Genomic DNA, 10,262 nt, shown 5'->3' on the forward strand with positions numbered 1-10,262 from the left:
TTGAGTTTTGAATTGAGATTTGGTGAGAATGTATTTCATATCTACACATATCTCTAATATTTTTTTATGACTTTACAAAACATTTAGGTATGATTTTCACAAGTTTCTAACACTTAATCCGTTTTCACCGAATATGTCCTCGTTAGTATGCACTATGGCCAATGGGATGCATATGGGACGATCTAGATCGTGTGCTGTACTGTTCACAGTACTGTAGCAATAAATATTGTAGCACAGAACATTGTTCACATGGTTGATGTAGCTTTAAATCTAACGGACGGCTAAAGTTATATGCAGTTGTAAGTATAACTACACCTAATCTGAATTTGGGAAATGCAATGGGTAAAATGTTCATGTTAAGTTAAACACAAGTTTGTTATATCAGGGGATAGATGCCATCCTCCTCATTCGGTCAAAACGCCAAAGGAAAAGATGTTCTTAGAATTGTAGTATAAGTTGGTTCGAATAGCTCTCAACTAAGTATTTAACTTGGAAAAGGCTTTCGTATTTGTCAAATACCATTGAGTGAAAAAATACTACTCGAGTAGAAAAATGCTACTTGAGTAGTGGGAAAACGCTACTTCAGTGGAAAAATACTATGTGAGTGGAAAATTACTACTTGAGTAGAAAAATACTACTCGAATGGGAAAGTACTACTCAAGTACGAAAATACTACTCGAACGGTAAAGCTCTGTTTTGAGTAAGCTAAGCTAACGATGCTCGAGTAGTTTGCTTTACCTGTGTGGATTTTCTACCTGTGACAGTAAAAGTCTAAGGGGTCAATAGATTAGAAAGGAATGTTCGAGCCCCCAAGATGAAAAGGGCATTTTGACCAAAGAAACTATAAGGAGCTTGAGAGAAAGTACTGCTTAAATAAGGAAGACGCCGAAAGAAGATTCTGTGGGATCTACTTATAACCACTACTGCCAGTTGGCGCCAAAAGACCATGATGACCTTCAAGATATACTAAAATGCCCCTAAGTTTGTAAACTTTGTAAGGGCATTAAAGTAAGCTCGCATGTATGAAAACTCGCATGTATGGTTGAAGATTATATAAGCCAGCCAAGGCCATGTAGCAAGGACAAGGAATCATTTAATATAAAATACCACTTGATGAGACATGACATTTTGTGTTTGAGTTCATTCTTAGGATAGACAGGGAAAACATACTTTCCCACCTATACTGAACTTGTCGGTAGCGTTAGCTTAGCTTACTCAAACAAAGCTTTACCATTCGAGTAGTATTTTCCTACTAAAGTAGTACTTCCCCACTCGATTAGTATTTTCCTACTCAAGTAGTACTTTCCCACTTGAGTAGTGTTTTTTCACTCAAGTAGTTCTTCCCACTCAAGTAGTGTTTTTCATCTTAAGTAACGTTTTCCCACTCAAGTAGCGTTTTTCCACACAAGTAGTGTTTTCCCACTCGAGTAGTCTTTTTGTACTCAAGTAGTGTTTTTGTACTCAAGTGATATCTGATAAATTACTAAAGCCTTTTCCAAGTTAAACACACACTTATAGTTGAGAGCTATTCGAGCCAACTTGTACTATGACTCTCAGAACATCTTTTCCTTTTGCGTTTTGACCGAATGAGAAGGATGGCATTTACCCTCTCGAGGGGATGTCCCCTCGTTACTTGCATGTCATCTAAATAATTATAAAAAAATTAACAACATAGATTAATATGAAATATATCACTCCACAAACATGCAAGGCCAAATTCGATTTCTACAAGTTGCAACAAAAAAAATTAAACTGAAAATATTTATCGTACATTTGGTAGTTATATTTATTATTTTTGTTATAATTTGTAGAAGTTGAATTTGGCCTTGCATGTTTGTGGAGTGATATATTTCATATTAATTTATCTTGTGAGTTTTTTCCAAAAAGTTTTGTAACTATTTAGGTGACATGCACGAAATGAGGAGATATCCCCTCGAGAGATGAAAAACACGTTTCCCCCTCATCACCACTACCGCTCTCTCCTTGACCAAAACTGACGTTTGGAATGATTTGGAAAATTAGGGTTTGCCTCGGCAAGATATTCAACGGGAAAAGAAAAATCCATACTTCCACCTCAATTTCCTTCTGTCAATACCCATACATGAATGTGCTTGTACCTCCCAGTACTGACAGTTTTGAGACATCTAATCTCGTCAAGTGGATGGTTCAGATTTGCTACCGACAACCCATGCCGAAGGACGGTAAAAATTATTTTAATCAAATATGGAAGAAAGGGAATGATAATAGTGTTTATTTTGTGAACCTAACGTAGCTCAGCTAGCAGGGCATTCTTATTTATAACTAATTATTTTTTTTCAGTGATAAACAATATACCTATTGATAGCGAGACACCTGTTATAACTTTATTAATATCAATACATGTCAGGTAAAGTCTATGCAGTGTGCATATGTGCATTCACAGTCACACTCACTTAGTCAAATACCAAGATCGATCGATCGATGTACAAGTGGATGCATTAATTCATCATCTTGGGTGTTCTTATATTACAAATCACCACCATGCAAGTCGCCATTAACCACCAACCCAGCTTTCCTAATTTAAGTAGTAATCAACAAAAGGATGACCTCTCCTCTCTCCATACCCTCCCAGCTCGCTCGTCATCACAAAACTAAACAGCGCGCGCGAACGCACACCAACGCATCGATCCCGTTTGAATTGCGCGCGAAAGAGCTTAAATTAAGAGGATGAGGAGAAGGTGTCGAAGATGGTGGTGTGGAGCGGGTCGCTGAGGTGGGTGGCCCAGTTGTTGAGGGGCCCCTTGCCGGTGGCGGCGGCCTGCACGGCGAAGCCGAGGAAGGCGACCATGGCGAGGCGGGCGTGCTTGATCTCCGCCAGCTGCAGCCGCTCCTTCTTCTCCGGGTCCGACGCCAACCCGAGCGGGTCGAAGTAGGACCCCCCCGGGTACAGCCTCTTCTCCGGGTCCAGCTCCGCGTTGCGCTGGAACTCGATGTAGCCGATGACGAGCACCTCGATCCAGATCAGCGTCGAGATCGAGAACGGCAGCGGCTGCCCCAGGTACGACGACCCATCCACCAGCTCCACCTGAAAAACACCATCGGACCATTCCTACGTCAGTGTCATCATCCTCGTCCGCGGCGCCGGCGATACGTAGTAACCAGGGTTTTAAATCTTTAGCTATAACTATTTAAAAAAAGATGTAGCAATTTGTTCTCATGTACAATTTAGTCATAGCTGCCACTATTTTGAGAGGCTAAACGCTAAATGTTTTAGCCCGCTAGCTATTTGAAACAATGGTAGTGAGAAACGCCCAGAGGTTTTTCGGCTATCCCCACGGGCTAGACGACCTGGATTTGAAACCTTACTCTTTCTAATTATTTGATATAATAGGTCATTTTTTAATATTTGCTTTTTAAAAAAAATGCTGGTAGTAATGTATGGGGGAGTATCGTGTACCTTGCCGGCGTCTTGCCAGGTGACGCCGGTGAGCCACTCGACGGAGAGGGCGCCGAGGGTGGCGAGCATGGCCCAGCGGCCGTGGATGAGCTCGCACTCGCGGAAGCGCTGGAGGCCGAACACCTCGGTGTAGGGCTGGAACGGGGTGGACTTCACCTCGCCGGTCTCGAACCGGGTGCCGATGATCTCGCCGGCGTTGTTCTTGGCCAGGTTCTGGTCCAGCGAGTCCAGCTCGAACTGCAGGTACTCCGCCGGCTTCCCGAGGCCGAACGGGTCGAAGCCGTAGTCGCCGACGAGCGACCCGTCCAGGTAGTCCGGCGCCACCGCGCCGGGGAACCACAGCGGCCTGTCCGTCGTCGGCGCCGACGGCCTCGCCGCCTTCTTCGCCGCCGCCTTCTTCCCGCCGCCGAACCCGAACCTCGCCACGATCCTCCCGCTCTGCGGCGCCGGGTCCGCCAGCCTCGTCCCCAGGAACGTGCTCGCCGCCGCTGCCACCGACGACGCCATGGCTGCTCCTCTCCTTCTTCTCCTTCTTCGAGAATGTGTGGGTGGTGGTGAGGGGGGGTTCGCCATTGGGGTACAAATAGGGTGGCTTATAACACATTCGCGGTGTTATCTCCGCGTGGCAGATCGGACGGTGCAGAAGGGGGCTGTGATCTATCTGACGGCCACGGTTGGCTCTGCCTTATCCGGGCCTTATCTGTATGGCCCTATGGATGGGGAGGTTTGCCATGGGGTTGGTGACACGTGGAGGGCTGGGATTGGGTGATGGGGGTTTTGGAATGCTTTGTGATTTGTGGTCTTCAGGGTGGATGGGCCCCAAAATATCGGGCGAAAATAAATCTTTTGGCTGTTTTGCAGCTCTGGCACCTTTGTAAGTTGAGTTAGCATTTCAGTCCTGAAATCACAATGCAGCAATCTGTGAATGGACAATGGAGTTTGTAAAGCTCTTCTTGGAACACGCAAATTTTATATGTTGGGTCAAGACTCAAGAGTTTCATTTTTATCTTAAGATTATGGATAGAAATCCGGACTTTATATCCACTTATGGATATACACTGCCAAGATTAAGAGTTCTATTTGCCAATCAATTCAGTTGAAGGCGAGTTATTTGAAAAGATGGCATCCAAGAAGGGAAAAAGAAATCTATAAGTTTTAGAATCGCCACGCCATTGCCGTTTGAATTCATGCAGTTCAAATTTGGGAGAGGATTGCTTCAATTTCTGTCATGTTGGATGGACATGCAAACGGCTAATGTTTCAATTAACTTAAAGTATTCTTGGATTATTTAGGGCAATTTATTTCTGGTAGGTTGTAAGGTACATTTTATTTACAGATTACTAACTTGTTTGGTAGAGCTCTAAGTCTAATATGGAGCTAAAAAAAAAAACTTAATATGGAGCTGAAGTTGTGAAACTAGAAAATGGTAGCTCCACCCTTCATATATATTTTGTGAAGCAGATCCATCCACTCCACTCTTAGGAGGATCTAGGAGTGTTTGGTTTGGCTCCTGCTCCACATAACAAGAATCTAGAGCTAGAACCCAACCAAACAAGTCCTAGATTTTCTGGCATATGATCCAATGCAGAAAAGTCTTCCTGCTCGTTTCCACCACTGATATTCCTGATACATACAGATCCAAAGAAAGAACTTGTGACCGATTTCATTTTCATCATGAAGAGATAACTGAACAATATATTTTTCATCTTGTGAGTAACATTGATCCCCACATACCTCTTCATATATTGTCAAAGAAAAGGAAAACGATACATTTGAACACTGAAAAGGAGAATTACAAAAAAAATATAATGCTCAGTAGTAAGAACAATCTGGATCCTTTTATACGGCAGAATACAAAACCACACGAGAGCAGCCAAAGTGTCCGTGCAGTGAAAGGTGACCTTGATAGTTTCTCAACGTGATCCAGAACTCTGTTAAAATCTGTTATCCACGGTAGCACTCACTCCCCTTATGAAGGCTTGAGTTAATGCCTCATGGAATTGAGACTCCCGTCAAATTTCGTAACAGCTTCATTCGATTTTGGGGTCTCTGATCTTTCCTCTCTCTTCTTCTTTTCCCTGCCAACAAAGTTGAGTTCAACTCGTTGAGATGATCAGTTTAACACAGAAAAACTGGGGAGGATACAAAATGTAAAGAGAAGGCAATATAAACTAATCCATTTGCCTGGGCTCATTGAAAGAGGAGAGATTTATGTGCTAAACAGTAAACTTCAAGTATAAAGCTATTAATATCACACAATTGTTGCAAAATAAAATTAGGAACATCCCTCGTGCGTTAGTAATATCAGTGATTGAACAAATCAGGGTTTGGGCAGTAAGAGAAGTGGGAAATCAGCGGATAAGTTGGTTACCTTTCCACGTATTCCTTGAGAAGTTCCTTAGCCTGGACCAATTTGGAGAGTATGTTCCGGTAAACATCGAGATCCCTGTCGACACTTCTTTTGTTGATGTTTAGAGCAGCGCAAAGCTGTCAAGGAAGCCATTGAAAATATTAGTGAGGTAAGTAGGTAACATCAAAGTGCACATTACATTTTGAGTTCACCAAATGACAAACATAACTGGCTTAAATGTTTCCTGAAATTATCATTGGACACTGAAAAAATTACTTGACTTGTACTATACTAGAATGCCTCAAGAATGCTTTTGGAGTTTTATCCTGTATGGAATCTCCCTATCTCCAATGAGTCCTCCCACAGAAAAGTCCAGATATGCCCCCAACATTGGTACTAAGTTAGAAGCCAAAACTGAACTCGAACCTCCTTAGTGCTATTTCCTATTCTGGCTTAAGAAACATCATAAATAATAGAAACCATCACAAACTTGAATTGTCAGTTGATCACATGCCATAACGATTAGAACATTTGCTAACCTCAACGTTTGAGGAGAAATATTTAGGAAAGCAGTTCGTGCGCACTCAGCTAGGGTAGTTAGATTTTAGAGGTGGGAGCTGTGGTTCTGAAGTGATAGGAATGAATGATGGAGTCGAGTAAGAGGCTTAGTCAATAGGAAAGTATGATGGAGTCGAGTCAGAGGCTTAGTCAATAGGTATGGAGGGCATGTTTGGTAGAGCTCCAACTCCTAAAATTTAACTCTAGGAGTTGGGTTCGGAGTGGAGTTGTGGAGCTGCCTAAACCCAAGCTCCACCTCTCTAGTTCATTTTGTGAGAGCGCTCCACCCAGCTCCACTCCCATTTTAGGTGGAGTTGAACTATTTGGCTGGGCTCCAACTCCAGGAGAGGCGGAACTGGAGTTAGAACTGTGCCAAACAGGCCCGTACGCTGTAGGATGGAATAGAGTCAGACTTAGTCCTTTACTAGTAATCTAGCATATCAGCGAAGTAGTAGGTTAAAAAGAACACCGCATAGACACTTAACCAGCTGTGGTTGCAAGATATTAGACAGCAGACACAAGCCAACCCCTTAATTGATTTGAGATAAATCCTTTCTTTCTGCGAAAACTAAAATGTATTGGAAACATGCTCTCTAAAATATAACTTGAGAAACACACATAAGCGTTATTAGAAGATATAATTTGGAAGTGAAGCAAAAATAAGTATGATAGTCAGAAACAAAATTATTAATGGCAATAACAACCTTGTCTAGTATGGTTGGCTCTGTTGCATTTGCAAGCTCAAGCAAACGGAACAAGCCAACTGCAAAGAACCGGCTGTAGCTGAAGCTTCCCTTACCCTGGGCCCTTTCTGAAATATCTTTCAGAATGGCCTCTATTTCTCCATCTTTGGATGAAAACTCAACTAAAGAATTACCATTCTGGGAACGAGCCCACTCTTCCATCTTTTGTGCGTCAGCTCTGAAGAAAGAACAGAAAACACTTACTATGATTGCTTGGAAAGACACCTCTGTTGATGCCAAAACAAACTAGTAACCCAATAATACATTAGCTTTCATTGACGCAAATAAAGCAGATAATTGGTGATCCACAAATAAGCAAAGCATGCAACAAATAGATAGTGCAAAATGTGACATTTTTTACAGCGGCAAGATAGATAATTGCTACTATCTCTATAGGAAAAGGCTATGGTTGACATATGAATTCAACGAATTGGGGGTAATATTTATGCTGAAAATTCATGGCTGTGAATTATATAAATCTATAAAAAAATTACTTGGATCAATTAAGTGTAGGATATTGTTTGAAGGTTCAATTTGGTTATGAGAAATCTAATTGAATATAAAACAAGAAGATGCTAACATCACTGTGAATAAAAAACAGTTGTAAGTTACAGTAGGCACCTGTATTGCTCAGGGTCTTCGTTTAACGCTGTTATATATGCTTTGAAGATTGCATCCCTATCCTCATTGCTAGGGTACCCTTCCATGAGTTGGTCATAGACGGTCACAAAACCAAGAGCAAACACCGCATCATATTGATATGTTGTTTTGTATCTCATCAGATGTTGCTGTACCAAAAGTTCTTGTAGAACTGTACTGTAAATGCTTAGGATAGGACGCTTGTATGACTTGAGAAAATTCATCTTTGTTTCTGCGACAGTGGGTGGAACATCTGCACAATATTCAGAACAAGTGAAAAACGCTGTGGCGATAACTTGTTCATCATGCTGTGTACAATATGTTATAAGTTAGTTGCTGCCTTTGTGATCATAATAACTGAAAACATTTGGACATACAATGATCCAGTATCAAATACTTGACAAGTAATCGGCACTTGCTCGATGAATTGAAGAAAGTTGACAGGAAAGGGGGCAGAAGCAACAGAACACCATGAAGAAACTGTGGAACGAAATGAGCGGAAATATGTAAACGCATCAAATCGTTCTACAAGGAAGCATTTGGCAGTTTACTGCCACAATTCAACAGAAAAGCAGGAATCATAGGCCTGAACAGCTAACCAGGGCTTGTGAGGTTTGGCTAACATAAGATGATTGGCGCAAATACACAACTGATCCTGTTTCTCTGCTCCGGGGTCTCCCCGGCTCGACAGTTTAATGTCGTGTAAACTTGTAAACTCTCCTTTCATTCTTAATGAAATTTGGTCGGCTCCTTCGCCGACCCGGCAAAAAACAAATACACAACTGAATAGTCCTACCCTTCGCTATTTGTGGATCAAAATCAGCTAGATTGTTGAAAATCACATATGGCTAAACTAGTGATACGAAATTCTAAAAAAATTCCCAAGCTCGCATCTAAAACAGACATGAATTCCCTGCTAGAAAGAATAACCAAGCATCAAAACCGCATGGATACACAACTACAAATGCTAATTGTTCACCCAAAAATCACAGTTGCCAGTTCTTCCTCCAAACATAGGACGCTAGATTGGCTTGTAGTCCCCGCCACAAACAATCTTGCAGCATCCCCAAGAAGAACCAGGATCCAGATTTTGCTAGTGAAACCCCCACGCAAAAAGAGAAGCTCTTCTGTCGCAATCGAACGCACTACCACTACGTGTTCATCACCGACGCCAGAAGCACCAGTGAGTGAGAGAAAAAAAACAGAGAGAGCGCGAGCGAGCAAGCTCACCGCCCGCCGTGGCGACGCAGCGCACCACCGAGCGCGACCCCCGCCGGGGCCTCACGCTGAGCACGACGGCCCCCGCCCCCGCCCCCGCCGCCGCCGCCGCCGTCGACGGCCTGCAGTCGGCGGCCCGGCGCAGTGCCGCGAAGGGAAGCGAAGATATGGCCGCCATCGTGGAGTCCCCCGCCCACCTGCTGCCGATTCTCTCGCCGGAGTGCGGCGGCCGCCGGCGAGGGGTAAAACGGTAAATTAGGCGCAAAAAGGCGCGTGCGCGAGAGAGAGGAGAAAAGGCTATACAAGCTTGGGGTTGGAGGGATGGGATCTTCCCATCTTTCTTATCCAGTAGGCCTTGCTCAGGTTTCTCGACCACTACGGAGGCGCCACGTGTCCGCGTCACGCTTTCAAGTAATTTTCCTGAATTTTGGACGAAGTTTTAGCTTTTTTGGGGCGAATTTTTATGGGCGTGAGAGGTGGGATTTGCTTGCGGATTTGTGATTTGGACTTTGAAAAGATCGGAAGCAGTTGTTTTGATGGTTTAGTTTAGGACTTTAGCAGCTAATGACGATGGAAGTGTTTGGTGCGTTGCTACTCTGTCAGTGGTGTGTACGCAACAGAAGTGTTTGATGGTAAGACCGTTTTTGAAATATTTGTCCGTTTGTTTGGTTGATGTTATCCGTTGACGAGATTATATCAGCAAAACAAGTAAAAAAATATCCTGCAACTTGTAAATTTTTATTGAGCTACTAAGGCTGTGTTTGAGGAGAGGAGATAGAGGAGATTGGGAAGATACACAAAACGAGGTGAGTCATTAGCATATGATTAATTGACTATTAAGTATTTTAAACTTCAAAAATGAATTAATATGATTTTTTAAAGCAACTTTCCTATAGAATTTTTTTTTTGCAAAAAACGCACCGTTTAGTAGTTCGGAAAACGTGCGCGCGGAAAACGAAACAAAACTCACTCACAATCACCCAGATCACCTAGGAAAGAAGACAGCCTAAGAAGTCCTTAGGTTGTGTTTTACAGCTTTGAGATGCAAGTTAATCCCTTGCGTACGTAAAATGGAGCGACTCATTAGCATATAGTTAATTAAGTAGTAGTTTAAAAATGAATCACTATGATTTTTAAAAGCAACTTTCGTATAGAAATTTTTTCATAAAAAACACAATGTTTAGCAATTCAGGAAACGTGTACGCAGAAAACAAATGAGGTGGAGCTAGCAACTCACTTTGCCGAACGCAGCCTTATTACAAGGTCTAGCACTTAGGTCATTCACAATACAACTAGTTGTCATTCTCCCTCACCGAAT

The 10,262-nt window shown here is 42.7% G+C and overlaps 2 protein-coding genes across 2 annotated transcripts; both read right to left on the minus strand.

The window, feature by feature from the left end:
* Window positions 1–2,337: 2,337 nt before the first annotated feature.
* On the minus strand, window positions 2,338–4,003 carry LOC4343583 (chlorophyll a-b binding protein CP29.1, chloroplastic). The gene is made up of 2 exons (NM_001403119.1): window positions 3,437–4,003; window positions 2,338–3,064 (listed from the first exon to the last, which is right to left on the minus strand). The coding sequence occupies exons 1-2, from the start codon at window positions 3,941–3,943 to the stop codon at window positions 2,699–2,701; spliced, it is 873 nt and encodes a 290-aa protein (NP_001390048.1). The 5' UTR covers window positions 3,944–4,003; the 3' UTR covers window positions 2,338–2,698.
* A 1,076-nt stretch (window positions 4,004–5,079) lies between these two features.
* On the minus strand, window positions 5,080–9,241 carry LOC4343584 (protein THYLAKOID FORMATION1, chloroplastic-like). The gene is made up of 5 exons (NM_001403117.1): window positions 8,957–9,241; window positions 7,709–7,979; window positions 7,049–7,265; window positions 5,808–5,923; window positions 5,080–5,514 (listed from the first exon to the last, which is right to left on the minus strand). The coding sequence occupies exons 1-5, from the start codon at window positions 9,120–9,122 to the stop codon at window positions 5,421–5,423; spliced, it is 864 nt and encodes a 287-aa protein (NP_001390046.1). The 5' UTR covers window positions 9,123–9,241; the 3' UTR covers window positions 5,080–5,420.
* Window positions 9,242–10,262: the final 1,021 nt, after the last annotated feature.

Source organism: Oryza sativa, chromosome 7 (genome assembly GCF_034140825.1).
Source record: "Oryza sativa Japonica Group chromosome 7, ASM3414082v1".
NCBI classification, from domain to species: domain Eukaryota; kingdom Viridiplantae; phylum Streptophyta; class Magnoliopsida; order Poales; family Poaceae; genus Oryza; species Oryza sativa.